At 37.1% G+C, this 24,601-nt stretch overlaps 1 protein-coding gene across 7 annotated transcripts in view; it reads left to right on the top strand.

The window, feature by feature from the left end:
* NSD3 (nuclear receptor binding SET domain protein 3) overlaps positions 1 to 24,601 on the top strand; it is a 116,466-nt gene that overhangs the window by 77,602 nt on the left and 14,263 nt on the right. For 3 of the 7 annotated variants that reach the window (XM_060653563.3, XM_060653560.3, XM_060653561.3), the window contains exons 13-19: positions 7,197 to 7,394; positions 8,151 to 8,324; positions 12,404 to 12,550; positions 15,844 to 16,027; positions 20,416 to 20,618; positions 21,361 to 21,473; positions 22,067 to 22,336. In XM_060653563.3, coding sequence (XP_060509546.2) covers positions 7,197 to 7,394; positions 8,151 to 8,324; positions 12,404 to 12,550; positions 15,844 to 16,027; positions 20,416 to 20,618; positions 21,361 to 21,473; positions 22,067 to 22,336 — 1,289 coding nt within the window. The remainder of the gene's footprint in view (positions 1 to 7,196; positions 7,395 to 8,150; positions 8,325 to 12,403; positions 12,551 to 15,843; positions 16,028 to 20,415; positions 20,619 to 21,360; positions 21,474 to 22,066; positions 22,337 to 24,601) is intronic. The other 4 variants (XM_060653562.3, XM_081795603.1, XM_060653565.3 and 1 more) reach the window with 4 other exon arrangements.

Raw genomic sequence — 24,601 nt, 5'->3', positions numbered from 1 at the left:
TGCGCGTCATTTTACTTGGTCTTTGGAATGTTTTGAATGTGTGAACATGGATCAGGCACGTATTCTTGGTTCCTCACATTCCCTGCCATTCCCTTTTCTAAAACCCTGTCATTCCAGTCATTTATGTAATCTGCCTAGCCCCTTGTAAGCACTTAAGTTGCAGTTTCTGTTATAAACTACTGATAGGAGGGACAATGTATCGTGTTATTGAAATACTCTGAGGGCTTTTCTCCTAGCTCTAGAACCCAACAGAGCAGAATTCTGCCAACAAAGGCTAGATCTAGTTTAATTTGGCACACATCTATTAGAAAATTTAGAAGAGGAATTTAGAAAGGAAAGTAGAAAATTTAAAAACAAGTAGGGCAAAGTTGGAAGACTTACTTCCTGATTTAAAAATTCACTACAAGGCAAAACAATTTAAAAAAATTTTTAATTAAAATTTACTACAATCCTACAGTAATTAAAATAATGTGGTACTGGCATAAAGACAGAAATATAAACCAATGAAATAGAATAGGAAGCCCAGAAATAAACATTCACACATATGGTCAAATGATTTTTTTGATAAGAGTGCAAAGACCATTCAATGGGAAAGGATAGTCTTTTTAACAAATGGTGCTGAGGGGTGTCTGGGTGGCTCAGTCGGTTAAGTGTCTGACTCCTTCTCCGGTCATGATGTTGTGGTTTGTGAGCTCAAGCTCTGCGTTGGACTCTGTGCTGACAGCTCTGAGCCTGGAGCCTGTTTCAGATTCTGTGTTTCCCTCACTCTGTCTGCCCCTCCCCCGCTCATGCTTGCTCATGCATGTGCCCTCTCTCTTTCTCTCCCTCTTTCTCTCAAAAATAAACAAACATTAAAAAAAAAAAAACCACTAAAAGCAAATGGTGCTGGGAAAACTAGATACCCACATACAAAAGAATGAAGTTGGACCTTTACCTAATAGCCATATATAAAAATTAATACAAATGGATCAAAGACCAAAACATAAAAGCTAAAACTATAAAATCTTAGGAGAAAACATAGGGGAAAAGCTTCATGACATTGGATTTGGCATTGATTTCCTGGATGTAACACCAAAGGCATGGGCAACAAAAGAAAAAAATAAATTGAGCTTTATCAAAATCAAAACCTTTGTACACCATTAACAGACTGAAAAAGCGACCTACAAAATGGAAGAAAACATTGGCAGATCACATATCTGAGAAGGGATTAATATCCAGAATGTGTAAAGAACTTCTATAACTCAACAACAAAAAACAAAAAACCCAATTGGGCAAAGGGTTTCAGTAGACATTTCTCCAGAGAACGTTTACAGATGGGTCAATAAGCACATGAAAAAATGCTCAAAATCATTAGTATTCAGGGAAATACAAATCAAAATCACATGAGATGCCATTTCACACTCATTACAATGACCATTATAAAATAAAAGTAAAAAGCAGAAAACAGGTGTTAGCTAGGATATGGAGAAATTGGAACCTTTGTGCACTATCAGCAGTAATGTAACATGGTAGGTACAACCTCTGTGGAAAATAGTATGGCGGTTCCTAAAAAAATTAAACATAGAATTACTGTATGGTTCAGCTATTCCACTGTGGGGTATATACCTGAAAGAACTGAAAACAGAGACTCAAACAGATATTTATACACCCATGTTCACTGCAGCATTATTCACAATAGTCAAAAGGTAGAAATGACCCAAGTGTCCATAGATGAATGAACGAATGGATGGATAATAAAATGTGGTGTGTACATGCAACCATTTTTTTTTTTTAATTTTTTAAATATTTATTTTCGAGAGAGGGAGAGGCAGAACGTGAGCAGGGGAGGGCCAGAGAGAGGGAGACACAGAATCTGAAGTAGGCTCCAGGCTCCGAGCTGTCAGCACAGAGCCCGATGCAGGGCTTGAACTCACCGACCGTGAGATCATGACCTGAACCAAAGTTAGACGCCTAACCAACTGAGCCACCGAGGTGCCCCTATGCAACAGAATATTTTTGAAAATGAAGAAAAAAAGGAAATTAAAAAATGAAATTCTGATACATGGAAATTCTAATTCTATAATATGGATGAACCTTGAGGACATGATTGTGGATGAAATAAGCTAGTCACAAAGGACATATATTGTTTGATTCTACTTTGATGAGTTACCTAGAGTAGTCAAGTTTATAGAGACAGAAAGTAGAGCAGTTGTTACCAAGGTGTTTTTTGTTTTGTTTTGTTTTGTTTTGTTTTACATTAGTTTTTACCTGAGAGAAGTGGGGAGTTCTTATTTAAATGGATACAGAAGGGTGCCTGAGTGGCTCAGTCAGTTGACTTTGGCTCAGGTCATGCATGATCTCACAGTTTGTGAGTTCGAGTCCCGCATCAGGCTCTCTGCCATCAGTGCAAAGCCTGCTTCAGATCTTCTTTTTCCCCCTCTCTGCCTTTTTGTCACTCGCACGTATGCTCTCTGTCTCAAAAATAAACATTAAAAAATACATAAAAATAAATGGGTACGGAATTTAAGTATGGGATGATGAAAAAGTTCTGGAGATGGATAGTGGTGATGGTTGCAAAATAATGAGTTCTTAATGTCACTGAACTGTACATTTAAAAATGGTTAAAATGGTAGTGGCGCCTGGGTGGCTTAGTTGGTTAAGCGACCGACTTCAGCTCAGGGCATGATCTCGTGGCTTGTGAGTTCAAGCCCCACATCCGGCTCTGTGCGAACAGCTCGGAGCTCAAAGCCTGGAGCCTGCTTTGGATTCTGTGTCTCCTCCTTTCTCTGCCCCTCCCATGCTCATGCTCTGTCTCTCAATAATAAATAAACGTTAAAAAAAATTAAAAATGGTTAAAATGGTAAATTTTATGTTATATATTTTTAACCACAGTTTAAATAACAATTATTTTTTAATTTTTGATTTATTATATGAAAATTAGTTTGATACCAATTTGTTACCCTTCCAACATAATAGGAGTAAAAAACTCCAAACCATTGTTTAAGTTCATTTAGAAAGTTTTCTTTTGTTTATCAAAAGACAAACATTTGCATGTAAAAAGTATTGCAGGATAGGGGTGCCTGGGTGGCTCAGTTGGTTAAGCATCAGACTTCTGCTCTGGTCATGATCTCACAGTTCCTGAGTTCAAGCTCCGCATCGGGCTCTGTGCTGACAGCTCAGAGCCTGGAGCCTGCTTTGTATTCTGTGTCTCCCTCTCTCTCTGCCCCTACCCCACTCGCGCTCTTTCTCTCAAAAATAAATAAACATTAAAAAAAATTTTTTTAAGTATTACAGGATACATGCCTAATAAATTCTTATACTGTTCTTTTTATTGTTTAAGGCAAATGTGATTTCTGGAAAGAAAGCACTTTCATTTTACCTTGTGATTAAAATGTTTTACCTTATGATTAAAATATGTAACAGTCAAGCTTACTTATTAATTATTCTAAATGAAGACTGTTTCCTACTGAGAAGGGAGAGTATTGGAAGCACTCATATCCTTAGAGCTCTAAGGAGGTTGATAGTTCAGCTCTCTATAACAGTGTTACTAGTTATAGCAATTTTCATTTATATAAGACCTATTTTGATCATTATCCAAGTGAAAGCCTTTTTTTACATAGAGCAATTTATGCAATTAGGCAAAGCTGTAAAATCAAACTTCTTAACCTTTAAAATAATTTCTTTTAATTTTTTAATTTTCTAAAAGTTATTTTTAAAACAATACTGTTGCTTTCATATCTACATACATGTTAAAATATAATTTGAAATTATATAAATGTAACAAGACAACAAAAAGAACCTCACAACCCTGCTGTCCTTTATTTTACAACAAAACCAGTAAAGGAAAAAAAAGCCAACACGTTTGAACATCACAGTTGTAAGTACTAATTTTAAACAATTTTTATAATTCAGCTAATTTGTAAAGGTTAGATACTTCCAAAATAAAATCTAACTCTCTGTAAAAAAATTGAAACAAAAAAACTATTCCATTTTTGTCTTTCAGATTTTTTATAGCATTGTGAGAAAAATGGGCAAAAGACTTGAAAGTCTGTTTCCAAAACATGATATCCAAATGGCCAGTAAATAATCACTTAAAATTCTATCCATAAAACAGACACAAAATGAAAACTCCTGTCCTAATAAAAGAGGCAAAAGATTAAAGCTAGGCACTTACTCAAACTGTAGAAATTAAGGACAGAGAAAATATTAAAATTACCCACAGAAAAGACAGTTATCTTCAAAGAATAGAACAACAAAAATGTTGTTATACTTTTAGTTCTTTGTTTACAACTAAACATCTTTTTCTGTATCTTTATTCCCTCTCTTGTGAATGATCTGTGTATGTTTTATCCATTTGTGTATTGTGGTGGTAAAGATGTTCTTAGCATTTGTTAGTACTTTAAATTTATTTCTAATTACACAAATAATGTATAAATACTATCTTACGAAAATATAATTATAGCTGAAGCAGCGTGCACGTAACATTTTTCTGTGTGTTGTAACAAAATGTATTAATTTTCTATAACTTGCTTTTTTCACTATCTTGGGACTCTTTATGTCTAAACAGATACATTTTATTTAATTACTACGTAGGGTTCCATAGTAGTATGCATCTATCATAGTTTATTTAACTGTTCTCCTGTTGAAGGATGTTGGAGTTGCTTTCAGTTCTTTGCAGTTACAAACAATGCTTCAGTAAACCTCCTTTTATATATACAAGGCTTCCCTAATATAGATAGCAAAAAGCGGAATTTCTTGGTCACAGAAAATGAATGTATGTTTAATGGATACTGCCACGTAGCCTTCTAAGGGTAGTACCTTTGAACCTAAACTCCTACTAGCAATATGTGAGAGTACCTGTTTCCCATGCCCCATCAATAATTGGTATTATCAAGCTCTTTTTTCTTGATGACTTTTTAAAATATTACTTGGGTTTTAATTAGCATTTATCTGATTACTGGTGAAGTTGAGCATTTTTCCATTTGTTTATTGGCTGTTTGTCTTCCTGCTTTCTGTAAATAGCCTATTTGTATCCTGCCCACATTTATTTATTTATTTATCTATCTAATTATCAATTTATAAGTAAGCCCTACATTCAATGTGCGGCTGAACTCATGACCCCAAGATCAAGAGTCACATGCTCTATCGATTGAGCCAGCCAGGCACCCTTGCCCACTTTTGTACTAAGCTGTTCTGTTTCTGTAGTAATTTATAGTTCTGTATAAATTTTGATTAGTTACCTTTGCTTATATCTTGCATATATTTTCTCCATAGGTGAGCTCTTTTTGTAACAAAACATAATCGTTTATCATCTTCGTTGCATATATTTTTCCACATCTGTCTTGTCCCTTCTTTTTATCCTACTCTATTCTATTCTAATTGACATTATTTCTAACTTTAGATGTTTGGCAGATTGACCAGTGGAACCATCTGAGATTAAATTTTTCTTTGTTGGAAGGTTTTTAATGATAGTTTCAATTTCTTTAATAGTTTGTAGAACTATTCATATTTTCTATTTATTTTTGTGGGAGTGGTGATAATTATGCTTTTCTTTTCTTTTTTTTAATGTTTATTCATTTATTTTGAGAGAGAGCAGGAGTGGTTGAGGGGCAGAGAGAGAGAGAGAGAGAGAGGGAGAGAGAGAATCCCAGTGTGGGGATGTGGGGCTCGATCCCATGAACCACGAGATCATGACCTGAGGTGAAATCAAGAGTCAGTTACTCAACAGACTGAGCCACCCTGCTTTTCTAAGAATCTGTCCATGCATGTAAATTTTCAAATTATTGGCAATTTTTTTAACAGTTATAGGAATTGTAATATTAATTCTGATATTATTGCTTTTTATCTCTTTATTTTATTAGTCATTCTTGCCAGAGATATCAGCTTTATTAATCTTTTTCCAAAAACACCCAACTTCTGTTTTTTTTTAATCCTCCCCAATGTATATTAATTTCACTGCATTCTTTTTTATTTATTTTTAATTTACATCCAAGTTGGTTAGCATATAGTGCAACAATGATTTCAGGGGTAGATTCCTTAATGCCCCTTACACATTTAGCCCATCCTCCCTCCCACAAGCCCTCCAGCAACCCTCTGTTTTGTTCTCCATATTTAAGAGTCTCTTCTGTTTTGTCCCCCTCCCTGTTTTTATATTATTTTTGCTTCCCTTCCCTTGTGTTCATCTGTTCTGTGTCTTAAAGTCTTCATATGAGTGAAGTCATATGATATTTGTCTTTTCTCTAATTTTACTTAGCATAATACCTTCTAGTTCCATCCACATAGTTTCAAATGGCAAGATTTCATTCTTTTTGATTGCCAAGTTATACTCCATTGTATATATATACCACATCTTCTTTATCCATTCATCCATCGATGGACATTTTGGGCTCTTTCCATACTTTGGCTATTGTTGATAGTGCTGCTGTAAACATTGGGGTGCATGTGCCCCTTCGAAACAGCATACCTGTATCCCTTGGATAAATACCTAGTAGTGCAGTTGCTGGGTCATAGTATAGTTTTATTTTTAATTTTTTGAGGAACCTCCATACTGTTTTCCAAAGTGGCTGCACCAGTTTGCATTCCCATCACTCCATTCTTAAAGAGTGCTTTCACTGGATATGGAATGCTAGTTTAGTAAAAGTTTTCTTTGAGCCCTTTGAAGATAGCATCCCATTGTTTTCTGGCTTCCATTTTTCCCTTGCTGTCAGCTCTCAGTCTTACTGTTGCTTCTTTGAAAATCATTGTCGTTTCTGTGGGTAATTTTAATATTTTCTCTTTGTTCTTGATTTACTACAGTTTGAATGAGATATCTAGTTATAATTTTTCTGTGTTTTGTATTAGGATTATGAGTTTTCATTTTATGTCTGTTTTACATATGGAAACTGTAAGTGCCTAATGGAATCTTCGTTGTCTTTGGTAATTTATTTATTCTGGGTTGGAAAGACCTTCTCACTCCCAGCTCCCATATGTTGAAAAGTTCTGCTCTGGGTTTTCTATGGGTTAATTTTATTGTAGAGTGAGAAAGTGAAGACCTAAATTGTTTTTAGTGCTTTATCTCCAAATTGATTATCAGTTGTTCTAGCCAAAATTATTAAATAACCTTTTAGCTGCTTTTATTTAAAAGGAATATGCTTTATAAATAAATGTTAAAAAATTTTTTAAAGGGATATGCTTTCATCAGATTTTATTTAATTTGTGTTCCTCAACCAATTTTTCAGGACAGCACCCATGTTTTTCATGTAAAGTGTCTGGTACAGATGTGAAGCGTTGCTCTGTTGGTGCTTGTGGGAAATTTTATCATGAAGCCTGTGTTCGCAAATTCCCCACTGCCATCTTTGAATCAAAAGGATTCCGCTGTCCCCAGCACTGTTGCTCTGCCTGTTCCATGGAGAAAGATATCTACAAAGCAAGTAAAGGTAAAATGGAGCTTAAAAGGGGGACAAAGTGTTTTGGGGGTTTTTTTGTTTGTTTTTTTGTTTTAATTTTTTGTAATGTTTATTTATTTTTGAGAGGGAGAAAGAGACAGAGCCATGAGCAGGGGAGGGGCAGAGAGAGAGGGAGACACAGAATCTGAAGCAGGCTCCAGGCTCCCAGCTGTCAGCACAGACCCCGATGCGGGACTTGAACTCGTGAACCATGAGATCATGATCTGAGCCAAAGTTGGATGCTTAACCGACTAGCCACCCAGGTGCCCCGGGTTTTGTTTTTGTTTTTTGTTTTTTTGGTTTTTAAGTACAGCAGCAAATAATAAGCACATTATTATAAAAAGTATATCAGGTATTATCTTTCTGTGTATATATAGATATATACAGCTTTCTGTAGATATAACAGCTCAGTCACGATAGATAGCATGATAGAGATTAGGTTCTAATTGAAATTATGAAAATTCTATATGTTCAAAATTACCCTTGAAAATTTCTTTAACAGGTGACATTAAGACCACCATCTCTCCAGCAGTGGAGCAGACAAGTTTTTCTTTGAGTGATCTCTCAGTGGGCACTGCATTTAGGATCCTGCATAAGGAATGACAGAGCCAAACTCGTGAAAAAAAATATTATCTTACTATAACAGCATCACATGGGACCCAAAAGAGTCCAGCTCCAAAAAACTCATTTTATATCCAGCTGATACCTAATTATGTAGATTTTTTTTTTTAACTTATCTTTAAACAGGTCGCATGATGAGATGTTTGAGATGTCCAGTAGCCTATCACTCTGGAGATGCTTGCATTGCTGCCGGAAGCATATTTGTATCCTCCTACATTCTCATCTGTAGTAATCATTCCAAACGGAGCAGCAGTTCATCCTCTGCCATAAATGTAGGCTTTTGTTTCGTTTGTGCTAGAGGTGAGTGTCAATCCTTTCTCTCCATTTCTTTGAGTTCATTGGCATATTTCCCCACTGAAATGGAGATTCAGTAATACCCCTGAGACATTAACACTTTCAGTAGTCCCTTTTATAACATTAAACATTCCAATTGTTAGAATATTAATTCTTCTATAAATTAAGCTAAAATCTAAATTTTTTAAATAACTTAAAATTACAGATAAGTTCTTAGTGTTCCTGTATGGCGTATCAAAAGATTAATCTATTCCCTTCTGCAAACAATTCTTCTATTGGAAGTAGACTCTTCCCATGTCATATTCTTTAATCCAGAGCTTTCAACTGATTGAGATTTCACTTGGAAGGAGAGATGAGCACATTTAGTTTTTAATTGTTTATGTTGTATTTTATCATGTTTTGGTCTGGCATTGAGGAAGGCCTGATGGGATACAGCCAAGGCAACATATGTGGTGGTGGTAGCTAAGAGCCAGCAATGCAAGCTTTCTTACTTGCCAGCTGTTGGTATTTAAGTATGCCAAGAGCTTGATCAAGTAAAAACAATATTGTGGCCCTGAGGGGGTCAGTGAAGTGGAGTTCACGATAAATATAAAATAGAATTTCTTTAGTTGAATATAGTACAGAGCATTCAGCATTACAGAGTATCTCAGCTGTATTATAATAAAACAATTTTTTTTAGTGTTTAGTAAACATTTTAGAAATTAATATCCCCAAATGCAGTTTGTTTTTTCAAATATAAATGCTAACTTTTCTGAACTTTGAAAGGACTCTGGTATATCGGGCCAATTAGATTATGTTTAGACTGTGCTGAAGATGAAGTGTTTGGTTTGGTTTTGGTGTTACGTGGTTTCATTTTGGTTTTTGCTTTAGGATAATAATTCTTTTAATTTGGTGAAAGCACTGTAAAATATTTTTAAATAGAATTTATGTAGTGTGACAGATCTTGAGTTGTTTTGGTTTTGTGTCTCTTAAAAAAAAAATAGCCAGAGGAGGTGGGCAGTAAAAGGTTAAATAAATGGCTGTCCTCCTGGTGGCAGCCCATTGTATGTAGGCTTTCAGTTCAGTTTGCCCCAGTGTGTGCTAAATCCCTGGGGCTGTTTGCCCTTACTGGGGAAGCCTTGTGTCTTTATTTAGGGGAGCAATTACAGCTGTATCCTGCTCTGAAACCTGGCTGGTGCGTGGAGGAGGAAGTCTGCAATGTTTTGCATCACGTAGTTAACAAGTGGCAGAAAGGATTCAAATAGTCAAAAGAAATGAAAAGTCACCACTGGTGTCTTTTCCATCTCCCCATCCCTAAGAAAGTAATGATAGTATGGAAATACTGAATTATCAGTTGAATGGCTAGCTTTAGAGGCTTTAAACAGATCAGTGTCAGTGATAGCATGAAGTCTCTGTCACTTTGTAAATATTTTATTCTACCTTGCTAGGTACTTACTATTACTCACGTTTACAGGGGTGTGTGTGTGTAAGTGTGTATAACTGAGCCAACATTTTAAGTATCAAGTTTATAACTCTCATGCTGGCTTACTTTGGAGTACATTCTGAATCAGTTACCATCAGTATATTAACCAATACTTTCTTTTGCTCTATTTCATTCAATAATTGGGAAACCTTTAAAACAGGTATTTTCAATGTAAGATAGGTAGAAAATGGCCATTGTCAAGGAACCTAGCTTTATAGGGGATTCTACCCATTTTAAGTTTAACTTCAGATGCCTTGATTTAAAAAAAGCTTGAGATAATGGAAATACTGGATCTGTATTTGCATCTTATCAATTTGACAGTTATTCTGAAAGATATACTATATTTATATGCCTGTATAATCAAGATTATTTAATTCGCAAATATTTGAACTAAGAAACTGTGCAGTAAACAAACTTTCATTTTCCTTTTTAGCCTTTTACAGAAACTTATTCAAAATAGATCAGATGGGTGGGAGGGAGGGGAGGGTTGGTGATGGGTATTGAGGAGGGCACCTTTTGGGATGAGCACTGGGTGTTGTATGGAAACCAATTTGACAATAAATTTCATATATTGGAAAAAAAATAGATCAGATGTTGGGATTTGAGAAGGCTGAAGTCAAAAGTTTTCACAAGTAAATGATATGAGTTCTTTCATCAGTATTTATAGAGGTCTCCTTTTTTAAAAAAAAATGTTTTTAGTGCTTATTTAGAGAGAGAGAGAAAGCTCGCATGGGCAAGAACAGGAGAACAGGAGAAGGGCAGAGACAGAATCCCAAGCAAGGCTCCGCACCATCAGTGGAGAGCCTTATGTGGAGCTCAAACTTAGAAACCTCAAGGTCATGACCTGAGGCCAAATCTGGAGTTAGTATAACCCTATAACCCACTGAGCCACCCAGGCGCCCCAGGTCTCCTTGTTTTTAAAGAGGCCTAAATGTAATAAATTCACACATAAAAGGTTTTAATTGTGTTTGTTTTGGTATTAGAAAGCTTTGTTTTGCTTTTGTTTCTTGCCTTATACAGAGTTTTTCCCTCCTCATGAAGGATTTTTCTCTTAGTTCATGATTATTGGTTGTTTAAAACAATTCAGCTAATTCTTAAGGACTGAAATATCTAGAAATATTTTTAGAAATGTTTCAAGGTGTAGAGGAACATTGCTCCTTCCCTCCCCTCATGGCACCATAGGAAATGTTCAGTCCTAGCATTTCCTTTCATCTGGGGGGGGGTATAAAATAAAAGTTACTTAACGTTCTATGCCTTTCTTTGTGATGGTAATTTATAATGGAGAAGGTAGACTAGGGTTTTCTTTTCATTTTAATAATAATAGCAATTTTTTTTTTTTTTGCATCTGTAAATCAAACTCTACCAGATACCATCTGAATGGTCACAGTTGCCCTAAGAAATTATTTCCCCATTTTATGTAGATGAGAACACTGAAGCCCAGGTTCCATAATTTACCTGAAGGTCATAGAAATTGTTAAATAGAGGGACTAGCATTTGTACCTGATCTGTCTCATTTCAAAGCCCATGTTTTTTATACTACCCTGCTTCTCTCTATTAAACATATGAAATTCATTTGACATTATATAACTTTTATTAGAAGATTTTTATACTATTGCCAATTAGCAGTTTTAAGTTCCATTCTGTCCTCCAGATCAGAGGTAGGTCTTGACTCTTTCTCAATGTAGTAGGTAGCACCAAATGAAGATAACACCCATGGCAAAAATAAATGGTAACCCTTTTAAAAACAAAACTCTTGACTCTTCTCAAAATGATCTCTATAAAACGGCTGTCATGATCCTTATTGCAAAGTCCTCAGATCATTATAAACTGTCTAGTAACCAAACAGAGCAATGTTCCCTGGTCTCACACTCACCTAGGTTAAGAGTGGCCTATAGTGAACTCAACAAGGGGAAGAGGATAGGAGGGTGTCACAGGTGGGTTAGAGGAGATCTGTTTCCTTCCAAACAGGATAGCTGGGTTAGTAGATCAAAAGAACTATCTTATAAACCCTTAGGTTGGTAATTACTTTATGTCATGGCAGGGGGAAAAAATGTAAATGGTTTGCATTACCTTAGTGAAGTTCAACAAGTCCTGGCTCCTTTAAAATCATGTTATCATACTGATAGAGAACAGCTTCATTATCTGGCAGAAAAAGATATGACTAGAGAAGAAGAGAGACTCAATTCTGCCTTTCAGTGTTAGTTGATACATTGAAGGTAGATCAGTGTTTCTACTATGTTATGTAAATAACTCTTACTTGCTATTAAGTGATATGTCATTTTGTTCTTTGGATTGTCATCACAGTATTTCTAAATATTAAGGAGTGTAGCTTTGTGTATCATAGCAGGTTTTAAGTGTGACATCAACTGCAGTTTACATCTTCAAATTAATTTGTGGTTTTCTTCTGGGTGTGTAGGTTTTTACGGGATAAGAAACCGAGTAGCTCAAACTCCCTTTAACAACTCTGGCAAGCCTTTTCTGTCAGTTTTTTCTTTTTCTTCATATTCTCATTTTCCCCCCAACTTTTAGCACAGCTACATAATAGGTGTTGGTTTATTTTTTACCCTCATGGAATCATGGGTAGTTTCATTGCAGCTCATCTCTTTCTGTTTGTTTCGTATAGGGCTGATAGTTCAGGACCATTCAGACCCCATGTTCAGTTCATATGCCTATAAGTCCCACTACCTACTGAATGAATCAAATCGTGCAGAGTTGATGAAATTACCTATGATTCCTTCTTCGTCAGCTTCCAAAAAGAAATGTGAGAAAGGTAATAATCAAAATAGTTTATCTCTTGCTTTTTATTTTTGCATTTCCTTTTTTTTTTTCTCTTTAAATGAAGGGGGGAAATGTATGCCTGTCAAGCACTATCTGTTGCTTTTGGTAAATTCTACCTTGGTGGTTGTGACTGTGTCTTCATATGGCTGCAACATTATTAAAAAGGGCTTAAAATAATTCCATTATTGCAAATTCTTACTTCTCGTTGAATAAATTCTCACACATTCCATCTATCTGTGGGTTATTAAAATTGAAAGACTGAGTAGGATTTTGCTTAATATAGAAAGATTCTAAGGCTCTTTCTCTTCTGCCTGATGGAGAACTACCATTCATGTTAGAATAGAATAGATGTGATGTAAATTATCATGAACTTTCAACTAAAAAACCAGGATAGGTTATTAAAAGAGGGAAGCCAAGATATTGGTACTTAAAATTTTGATTTTAGGCTACATTTTGTCCTTTTGTTTCCTAAATGTTTTTGTTAAGATGCTATGAAAACTAGTTGCCCTTCTCTTAGGAGACTTTGGTGGGCAGCTGGGGTAATTTATCCCAAATACTCGATATTGAAAGGCAGCCCAGCTCAACTGAAGAATTACTTATGGATAATTTATCCACAGAGAATCAAGAACTAAATGTATATTTATATTCTCCCTAATAATTTAATCTATAAAAGCAAATCTTATATTTAACTTTACATAGCCTGCTTGTAAAAAAGGAAAAAGTAGTTTAACAGTACTATATTATTTTGGGAGGTCTTATCCCAGAGGGTAAAATGAATAACCTTGAAGGTAAAGGCCTTTTCCTGTATACATTCCCATTATGATCGGGGAGCCAAGTTCAGAATCTTTAAAGGAAATTTGATTCATACCTAAAATACTAGGTATATTTGAAATAGGTTTTTTTTCCCCATTCTTTATGTTGCCTGCTTGATGATGTATCTTTGCTCTTTGTCAGACATCTGAAGTGGCAACCCAAGACTAAAAAATATGTAATTAAGCAGGTTGATTAGAACCTATGGAGAAGTAGGTTGGAGAGAGTATTGGCTTGCTCGTTTGTTTGTTTGTTTTTACATTGAAGTCAGAGTATGTCACCTTACTGGTGATACCATCTACTTCTGAAACAAACATGGACGTAGGTCTGGCTAACTCCATAATGCAATAAAATTACCCAAGGCATTCATTTTAGGAAATGCCTTATTTCCTACAGGCGCTTTTATAAAATTAGATTAATTCAATTGTTTCTTACTTTGTTTTTGGCACTCAGTATTGACCTTGACATGAATTGAAATTATTTTGAGCCCTCTGTTTGCTTAGCTTGAACCACATCTTCTTCTTGCATCCTAAAGCAGTTTTCTTGCATAGCACCAAGGTGGATTGTTCATATTTTCATTTTTCTTGTGTATTTTTTGTCAAAAAATCGTGATGATTTTCACTGACGATTCTGGGTCTGTATTTCCTCTGAAATAACACTTAAAATTGAGGACTATTCCATAATGTTAAAAATGGCCAGCCTGACTTTTCCACATCAGCTCTAATGATCACATGTCCCCTAAAGCTGTTTGCAAAGTCTGCTCTCCCTATTGGTAATTCCTTTCTGATGGAGAAATCAGTTATCTCATTTTTATTTTAAACTTACCGAACCCCCTACCTAGGCTAAGAGCACTCAGGCAGCTAATCTGTAGGTTGGAGAATTGGAGCAATTAATCCACATTGAGATCTGCAGACAAAGGAAAAAATCTTAATGACTGAAGTAAAAGCTTTTAAGCAGAGGAAATATAGTAATTTATTTCATCACTGATTGTATATAGATTTTCTTTTTGTTTTTATGTTAATCAGTTAGAAGTTTGAAAGTCTACAGGAAGAAAAGATTTTCTGGAAAATTGATAGCAAACCCTCAAAAGGTTAGAGCGTGTGATTTCATAAAGTTGTGTAGAGGGCTCTTAACCTTTTGCTTATGAGATATTAAACCTCAGTACAATCAGGTTATGGGCCTGATTTTCCAACACAATTTTTTTTTTTTTTGCAGTAAATGTCTTTATTATATTTCATCTTCAGTGGTTAACATCCTTCTCTGTCACTTGTTGAAATACCTTTTAGAAATACCTAATCTCCCCCCAAATCTCTTTTATATTTTTGCATTAAAAAATATCCTTTTGTTTTGTTTGCTGTACTTGTCTTGGTCTTAATCCAGAGATCATTTTGTGTATTTCAAAGGAGAGGATTTTGCCAGGGAACCTGGAGAGGGATCTCCTTGTGTGTGGTACTTATTCCACAGTGACATTTACTTAGTTTTATGCTATAAAGCAGTGGTTCTCAATGTGAAGTCAGAAAAACTTATATAAACAATTTTTTAACTATGTTTAATATTTCAGAAAATCTAACAGAATCACACATTTGCACAAAATAAGGCTGCATACATTTCTTTATATTTGGCTATGATTTGAACAACTTAATGTGATAGTTTTGTTATTGGAATCAGAAGCTCTGATTGGCAGTTACAGATTTCTTTGGTTAATAAAAACAGGAGAAATTGTTACCTTTTAACAGGGGTTTTGATTCTGTTTTTTTGGTTTAGGATTGGTTTTTTTGTTTGTTTGTTTCGGGGGTTTATTGGTTGATAAAATGTTTGGAAACATGGGTCCCTGAAGAAGAGAAAGGAGATCCTTGGCGATGAAAAAGTTGCAAACCACTGCTGTATAGCCTGTTTTTGACTTTCTTTATTTTTGCTGGAAAGTTAAATGATAATGTAATCACCAATTTGAGAAAGTTCGATCCTTTGCTTTTTTTGCATTTTTTTATGGAAATAAAAAACTACTGGTCAACCTATTGGTTATTTTCATTCTTGCTAATTTTATTATAAAGGGATTTAGTTAACTATGGCACTGGATTAAAATACAAGATGACCATTGCATGCTTTCTTAGCTCTCAAGGAGAAAAGAAAGTAAGTTGTTACATATTTCTTTGAAAATCTGCTCTCAAATCTACTCAAAGATTCCATGCATCTGTTAAGAGTTTTAGCTGCATGCTAAGCGGATACCTCAATTGCCCACATTACTGTAAAGACTACAGTAATGGTTTTCATACCACTCAAAAGTTTTGAGTTTCTGGCCCCTGAAGCCCTGAAAAGGGACTGAAGTAGCTAAATCTGTTCATTTGTTTTCTATTTTAATCCATCACTATAGAGCTGACTCAATCCCTTTATTTTCCCCCAATTTGAGTCAAATTTGATGCACTTAAAAGATAACTTTCTCTTTTCTCTTTCTTTTTCTCTTTCCTCTCTTCTTAGTTATTAAGACTGTTTATTTGTTTCAAGGTGGAAGATTGCTCTGCTGTGAATCGTGCCCGGCTTCCTTCCACCCAGAATGCCTGAGCATAGAAATGCCAGAAGGCTGCTGGAATTGTAATGACTGTAAAGCTGGCAAGAAACTACATTACAAGCAGATTGTTTGGGTCAAATTGGGAAATTACAGGCAAGTTTTTCCAGGACAAAAAGGAAGTATTCAATGATTATTCAGACATAGGTTCATAATCTATATACAAACTGGCTAGGAGATAGGTAGAACAACACCGAGCTACTTCCTTAAAAAAAAGAAAGAGAAAAGAAATCTATTTTGATTTGGCTTTTAGAAGCCAATTTGGGAAGGTTGGGTTATTGTTGGATTTTTTTTTTCTTTTAGATTGGTTCTTTGACTTGTTTTTCAGTTTTTCTTTTTTAAGAGGAGACACTAGGCTCCTCCCTTATTTTTGTAAAATGTTTATTCTTTTTGAGAGAGAGAGTGAGTGTATGTGTGGGTGCATGATCAAATGGGAGAGAGACAGAGAATCCCAAGCTGGCTCCATGCCCAGCACAGAGCCCAACCCAGGGCTCAGTCTCACAAACTTCGAGATCATGACCTGAGTTGAATCAAGAGTCGGTTGCTTAACCACCTGAGCCACCCAGGCACCCCTTGTTTTTAAGTTGAAAGTAATTTTACACTAATGAACTATGTACTACTAGATTTTGGAATAAAAGGTCTTATATAGATAGTAGGGAACATGTATTCTTTGTGTCCTAATTCATTTATATTGATTTCTAATAAAATAAAAGAATTTATATCCTGGCCAAAATAGTTTTTACCCCTAAATCTGGCCCATTTCAGTTTCTGCTAGAAGCTTTAAACTGAGTGCAAGAAGAGAGCTCTTTAGAATTTAAAGAGAGAAATTATTTCATGAAGAGCTTTTAGTTCTTAAGAGAATGAAGAAGTATGTGTGATTGCCATTATATTAATAAAACTTTCTCCTTTTAAGAAGCCTGTCTTGGGGTGCCTGGGTGACTCAGTCAGTTGAGCGACCGACTTTGGCTCAGGTGATGATCTCATGGTTTGTGAGTTTGAGCCCCGCGTCAGGCTCTGTGCTGACAGCTCAGAGCCTGGAGCCTGCTTTGGACTCTATCTCCCTTTCTCTCTGCTCCTACCCTGCTCATTCTGTCTCTCTCTGTCTCAGAAATAAATAAACATAAAAAAAAAAAAAAAAAAAAAGAAGCCTGTCTTTGGGGCGCCTAGGTGGCTCAGTTGGTTGAGCATCTGACTCTTGATTCTGGCTCAGGTCATAGTCCCAGGGTCATGGAATGGAGCCCTGCCTCAGGCTCTGTGCTGACAGCACGAAGCCTGCTTGAGATTCTCTCTCTCTCTTCTTCTGTCCTCTCTCCACCCCTCCCCTTGCTCGAGCATGCACATGTGCTCTTTCTCCCCCTCTCAAAATAAATAAACTTAGAAAATAGAAGCCTGTCTTTAACAAGCCTTCATTGAATAGGAATAGTGATATATTTTTAAAAACTCTACATTCTACATTTTGAGACATATGTTTATCATTTACTGAGAAAATAGGTACTGTTCAAGAGAGCACAATAATGGTCCACTTTTCAGAATGCTAAGTAAAATATATTTCTGTAGGATTTCAAACATTGTAATTTTTTTTAGTAAGAGCTATGTCATTTTCTCTGAATTTTAAATATGCTGCTTGCTTACTTACCTATTTAACTTTGTCGGGGGGGGGGGGGGTAGAGTGTGTGTATGTGCACACACTAGCAAGTAGGGTTGGGGCAAAGGGAGAGGGAGAATCTTAAGCAGTCTCCACACCTAGCGCAGAGCCTAACATGGGGCTCAATCTGACAGCAGCGAGATCATAACCTGAGCTGAAATCAAGAGTCAGACGCTTAACCAACTGAGCTACCCAGGAGCCCCTTACCTATTTAACTTTAAAATTTTATTTTAGGGGCGCCTGGGTGGCGCAGTCGGTTAAGCGTCCGACTTCAGCCAGGTCACGATCTCGCGGTCCGTGAGTTCGAGCCCCGCGTCAGGCTCTGGGCTGATGGCTCGGAGCCTGGAGCCTGTTTCCGATTCTGTGTCTCCCTCTCTCTCTGTCCCTCCCCCGTTCATGCTCTGTCTCTCTCTGTCCCAAAAAAAAAAATAAATAAATAAAAAATAAAAATAAAATAAAATTTTATTTTAGCTGAGATATAAGGGGCCTTGAGATTGAGACGTGATCCCCCCCACCCACACAAACAATTTTTTTTAACATATGACAGAACCCCCCCCCCAAAAAAAAAACTTGGCAGTTGAATACATAAGTAATTTTATACTATATGGCAACAAATACAAAGTTTCAGAAGGCAAATGTCAAACCAAGGGGAAGTATTTTTACTTCTACTTTAATAAGAAAAGACAAATAACCTTACCTAGAACAGGGAGCAAAGAAGAGAAAGAGCCAGGTTGCCAAAGAAGAACAAATAGAAAATAAATATGTAAAAAATGCTGAGCCTCACTAAAAATAAGTATATGTTAAGGACAAAGAGGTTTTTTATTTCATTTTTGTTTTTGTTTTTTTCCAATTAACAGATTGTCAAAGATTTAAGAGTAATAAGTTTTTGGCTAGGGAGGGCAAGGGAAAAGGAGTGCCCCCACAGGGCAGTCTTGCATCACATATTAAATTGTAACAGTGTCTACCTTTTGATTCACCTCTTCTAAGGAATTTATTTAAGGAAAAAAATTGGACAAACAGGAAAAAATGTATTTATAGGGGTATTCATTAAAGTATTATTGCAAAAATTTGAAATAACCAAAATGCTCAGTGAGGGATTTCTCAGATAAATTATAGTGTATCCATATCCATAAAGGGGTAATGCTCATCTCTATAGTAACATGAGATGATATCCAGGGTATATAGTTGAATTTAGACAGCATGTGAAAGAGCATATACATTATCTTTCCATGTGTTTATATAGTTAAAAAAAAATGTAGATCTAGATATGTTTTTCACGCCCAGAAAGAAAAACATCAGATGTTAATAGTATAAGGCATAAGATTTTAAAAGGGTGTCATTTAGGGGGCGCCTGAGTGGCTCAGTTGGTTAAGCGTCTGACTTTGGCTCAGGTCATGATCATGCAGTTCGTGAGTTCAAGCCCTGTGCTGGATCTGTCCTGACAGCTAGCTCAGAGCCTGGAACCTGTCTTCAGATTCTGTGTCTCCCTCTCTCTCTGTCCCTCCCCTGCTCGTGCACGCTCTCTCTCTCTCTCTCTCTCTCTCTCTCTCAAAAATAAGTAAAACATAAAAAAATTTTTAAAGGGAGTAATTTTAAGTTTTTCTGTTACACATTTCTGCATTGTCTTAACTTTTATTTATTTTTTTTGTTTTAACTTTTAAACACACATTGCTTTTTATAATTAAAAATCTGTATCATTCCAGGGTGGGCAGGAGTGCAAGTTTGACAATTAATAGATAAGACATTCCTGGACAAGAAATAGCTAAAACAGTGTAGGGGCACCTGGGTGGCTCAGTCAGTTAAGTGTCCCACCTTGGCTCAGGTCATGATCTCATGGTTCATGAGTCTGAGCCCCACATCAGGCTCACTGCTGTCAGCACAGAGCCCACTGCAGGTCCTGTCTTCCTCTCTCTCTGCCCCTCCCCAACTTGCACACAGACTGAAAAAGTTTTAAGTTTTTGTATGTTTACTGTTCATACTGATTATTCTATATACTACCAAAACTTACCTCTTCAATTCTTGACTTGCCCAATTGTTAGAAACTGTCATATGTACCTCACAGATGATTTCCATTTAGTGATCGCTATGCTATTCAGCCATTGCCTGTTTTCATTCAGTTATGTTTTCATTCTGTGCCACATCCCACATTTGTTATGATGTAGGATGAATTAGATTCTGAAATACACACTGACATAAACCTAGTACATTTGACCAAAAACTATTTACTCTGGTTGATTAGAGGGAAGAAAATGTTCATTTGAATGGAGTGGTCATTCTTCACTATAGCATCAGTTTATTCTCAAATGGTTCCCTTGACTACTAGAAATCAACTTTTATACCTTGAAAGACAATCTTACTACTAAAATTGTCAAATTTGGAGGAACACATAACTTTTCTAGGATTGAAATTGGTTTTGGAATAGTATTGGTAAATTCTAATTCTTAAGATGGGTAATGAGTTGTTATTTTTAGTTGTTATGCTTTATAACTTATATGTTCATGATATTCCTTTGTATCAGGTATTAGTTTTTAAAGGAAAAAAAACTAGATGGGGAGTTTAGGGTCTAGTTGGTTTAGTCTGTGTTCACTATTTCATTAGTTCACTGATCAATATGTTTTTTTTATTAATTTTTTTAATGTTTATTTTTGAAAGAGAGCATGTGTGAGCAGGGGAGGGACAGAGGAGGGGGGGGTGGGGCAGGATCCCAAGTGGGCTTTGCACTGACAGCAGAGAGCCCAATGTGAAAGTACAAAACCTTTTTTCTCCCTCATGCCAGCCGTGTAAAGAATGGTATGATTTTTCAATGTCTTGATTGATCTAAAATTGCTTTTGTTTTCAGATGGTGGCCAGCAGAGATCTGCAATCCCAGGTCTGTGCCACTGAACATCCAGGGCCTTAAGCATGACTTGGGGGACTTCCCTGTGTTCTTCTTTGGTTCTCATGACTACTATTGGGTACACCAGGGCAGAGTGTTCCCTTATGTTGAAGGAGACAAAAGTTTTGCTGAGGGACAGACTAGTATTAACAAGACCTTCAAAAAAGGTAAGTTGGATGATGTTTACAGTGGCTCAAAACCAAGACTCAGCGGTTGATTTCTCTGTGTCTCCTCACTTGCACTTGACATGTTTCTGGTATTAGAGGACTTTCACCAGGTGTTACAATCCAGCATCCAGAAGTATCCAATCACATTAGAGCACATCTTATCCAATCAGTTAGAAAAATACATTTCAGTATGGTAGACTCTGCCGTCTGTATGAAAAGAGTATCTTCAGTGATCTTTCTACAAACATAGAGATTATTTTGGAAATAGTCTTCTTAATCCAGTGAGGCACCTTTGCCACAGAAGAGTAGTAAAAGCTTCCCATGAAGAGCCTTATAAGTGTTTTTGCAACAAGTTTCCAGGAAGTTTGACTTTCTGGGTAAGAGTAAAAGGAATGTAAATCTAGTACAAGATAAAAAGCTGGGTTTTTTTGGTTGGTTGGCTATTTTTTTGCTTTACTTGGAAGCCTCTGATTATTGAAGTAGGACCTCTTCTCTAAGGCAATGGCTTACGCAGAGCACGGTGTTCAGCTATAATCGAGTTATGTCCTATTTCAGTGTTATCCTATCCTGGTGGAAAATGGTTATTTCCAGAATAATTTTAAAAAGAACACCCCAGGCCAGATTCAGGGCATTGGGAAGTCAATGTAAAACTGCTCTCCTAACAGTCTTTTTTTTTTTGTTTTTTTGTGTGTGGTTTTTTTTGTTGTTGTTATTTATATACTTTGTTTTGTCCTATTGGCAGCACTGGAAGAAGCTGCAAAACGTTTCCAGGAATTGAAAGCACAAAGAGAAAGCAAAGAAGCACTTGAGATTGAAAAAAACTCAAGAAAACCCCCTCCTTACAAACACATCAAAGTGAGTCGTTACCCATGAAACATTGGTATTTGACAGGCAAGAGGAAATGCATCGCCCTCTTAGTAATTAGAAGGCCCTTTTTGACTTACGAAGACTTTTACTGATTATCACCCAGTCTTCTGTAAAGCAAACTGAGAGCTTTTGTTGGAAGCATAAAATGGGAGCCATAGCCACTGTGCTGTGAGGAAGAGTCTTTGATAAGCCCTCTCACACCTACGAGCAGCATGTTCCCTGTGAAACCTTGTTCTTGCCCTACCAGGCTGTCCTGCAGCAAGTGAGAGGATAGGTATTTAGCTCCTTTACAAATTCTAGAAAGCCCACAGTTGCTTTTAGTTATAAATGCCCATTAATTTAGTAGAAGAAATACACATGATAAATAAGTGAGAATTCACATCAGATTTTGATATTTGTGTCCAGTATGAAGAGGCCATTTTATTCTTAGCTTGTTCTTAAGTTATTCAGGGGGAAATTGAAATCAAGATATATAAAGAGCCTTTCTCAGAATCACACCACTATAGCAAAGCCAAGAATTTCATGGATGTGTGAGGTTCCTGTTCACATTCCTCCCTCTCATTCGTGACTTGGTTTTCCAGGCTAACAAAGTAATAGGAAAGGTGCAGATCCATGTTGCAGACCTGTCAGAGATCCCCCGCTGTAACTGCAAGCCTGCTGATGAGAACCCGTGCGGCCTGGAGTCGGAGTGCCTAAACAGGATGCTGCAGTACGAGTGCCACCCGCAGGTGTGCCCGGCTGGAGAGCGGTGCCAGAACCAGTGCTTTACAAAGAGGCTCTACCCTGATGCAGAAATCATCAAAACAGAACGGAGAGGCTGGGGCCTCAGGACCAAAAGGAGCATTAAGAAGGTAGCCTGGGACAGAGGCCATGGGGGCGGTGGGACAGACCAGGGCTGTGCCTCTCAGAAGATGCTTCATCTCCTCCTAGGGGTGAAATACATAGGGATTTTTGGCAAAATTTTGAAACTTCCCAAGTTGAAAGCTTGGCACTTCTTGAGCAGAGGAGAAGTGGTAGGAAGAGGTAGTAATAAAATGCACATAAACTTTGGATGTCCTATGGTCAGTCATAAAAAGGAGAAGGGACATTGGTCATTTCCTTTTTTTTTTTTTTTTTTTTAATCTGGTTTTAATTGACTGTCTTTATACATTTTTTTTTTTACATTTATTTTTGAGAGACAAAGCACACGTTGGGGAGGGGCAGAGAGAGGGGGGGAAGACACAGAATCCGAAGCAGGCTACAGACTCTGAGCTGTCAGCACAGAGCCCAACGTGGGGCTCAAACTCACAAACTGTGAGATCATGACCTGAGCCGAAGCCGGAGGCTTAACTGACTGAGCCACCCAGGTGCCCCTCCTTTTTTATTTTATTTATTTTTTTTAAAGCTTATTTATTTTGAGAGAGAGAGAGAGAGCACAAGCGAGGGAGGGACAGAAAGAGAGAGAATCCCAGGAAGGTTCCACGCTCAGCATCAAGCCTGACACAGAGCTGGATCTCATAACCATGAGATCACAACTTGAGCCAAGATCAAGAGCCGGACTCAGCCACCTAGGCGCCCCCATTGGTCATTTTCTATTTGAAATATTTTTGACTTGTTAAGCAAAAGAGATGTAAAAGGCTTAGTAAAGGCAAAAGAGTATGAAGGTTAACATACTGGGATGGAAACTAGCAAACCCAAGCTTTGCACCAATGTCACAATTCCTTGGCTGTGAGGATGTGGCCAAGTCACTAACCTCCTTGAGCCTCAGTTTCCTCCACTCTCAAGCGGATGTATCATAACCCTTGCCCTACACTCTTAAAAGGGTTGTTGCCAGTCTCAAATTAGAGTATATGTGCAAAAGCAACTGGCAAAGGTTGAGATCTTTAACACTTACAAATTGCCTTCATTCTTGGGGCCCCTGGGCGGCTCATTCAGTGAAGTGTCTGACTCTTGATTTCAGCTCAGGACATGATCTCACGGTTTGGCTCGTGGGTTTGAGCCCTGAGTTGGGCTCCACACTGACAGTGCAGAACGTGTTTGGGATTCTTTCTGTCTCCTGCTCTCTCTGCCCCTTCCCCACTCGTGCACGCTTGCTTGCTTGCTCTCTCTGTCTCAAAATAAATAAACTTTAAAAAAAAAGGGGCGCCTGGGTGGCTCAGTCGGTTGAGCGTCCGACTTCGGCTCAGGTCATGATCTCACGGTCCGTGGGTTCGAGCCCCGCGTCGGGCTCTGTGCTGACAGCTCAGAGCCTGGAGCCTGTTTCGGATTCTGTGTCTCCCTCTCTCTGTGACCCTCCCCCGTTCATGCTCTGTCTCTCTCTGTCTCAAAAATAAACGTTAAAAAAAAAAAATTAAAAAAAAAATAAATTATCTTCATTCTTACACTTTGAGGCGCTTTTTCCAAGCAGTCTCTTTGAAGAAAAATTTTTAAATGCAAATAACTCAAGAATGAAAATCACCAGCAAATCCTAGTGTTCAAACAGTGGCTCTCAAACTTCAGAGATCCCAGGAATCTCCTGGGATCCTTGTTGAAAACAATGTCCTACTGAACTATCTAGGGACAAGCCTGAATAGTGTGCGGTTTCAAATGAGGCCCCCTTTCGGCCCTCTCTTCCACCCCCCCACCCCTCCACTCCCCGCCGCTTGCCCAGGGCCAGTAGCGAACTAGCAAGAGTGCAGAGACTCTCAGTGAGAGAAGGTGGACATAGTGGGAATTAAAATTACTCTTGACATTATTTTTCTACCTGTAAAAAAAAGAAAAATCATCTTTGTGGTTAAAAAGTACTGTAGGAAAGAGAAACAATACAAAAAAGATAATAAAGAGTGAAATTCCTTCATCCCTTCAATTCCTGGTCTCCTCACCAGAGATGACCATTGTTAATAGGTTGTCATGTAGCCTTTTATGTATACAAATACATAGTCCTATATCCTATACTCATAGAATCTTTAAAAACAAATATACATATTATTTTATCCCACTTAATATATCATAAACATCCCTTTATGACAACCCATATAGATTTCTGCTCATTCTTTCTTTTTTTTGCTCATTCTTTTTTTTTTTTTTTTTTAATTTTTTTTTTTCAACGTTTATTTATTTTTGGGACAGAGAGAGACAGAGCATGAACGGGGGAGGGG

The sequence above is a fragment of the Panthera onca genome, chromosome B1 (genome assembly GCF_046562875.1).
Source record: "Panthera onca isolate mPanOnc1 chromosome B1, mPanOnc1 haplotype 2, whole genome shotgun sequence".
NCBI classification, from domain to species: Eukaryota; Metazoa; Chordata; class Mammalia; order Carnivora; family Felidae; genus Panthera; species Panthera onca.
This window is presented reverse-complemented; position numbering and strand designations above follow the sequence as displayed.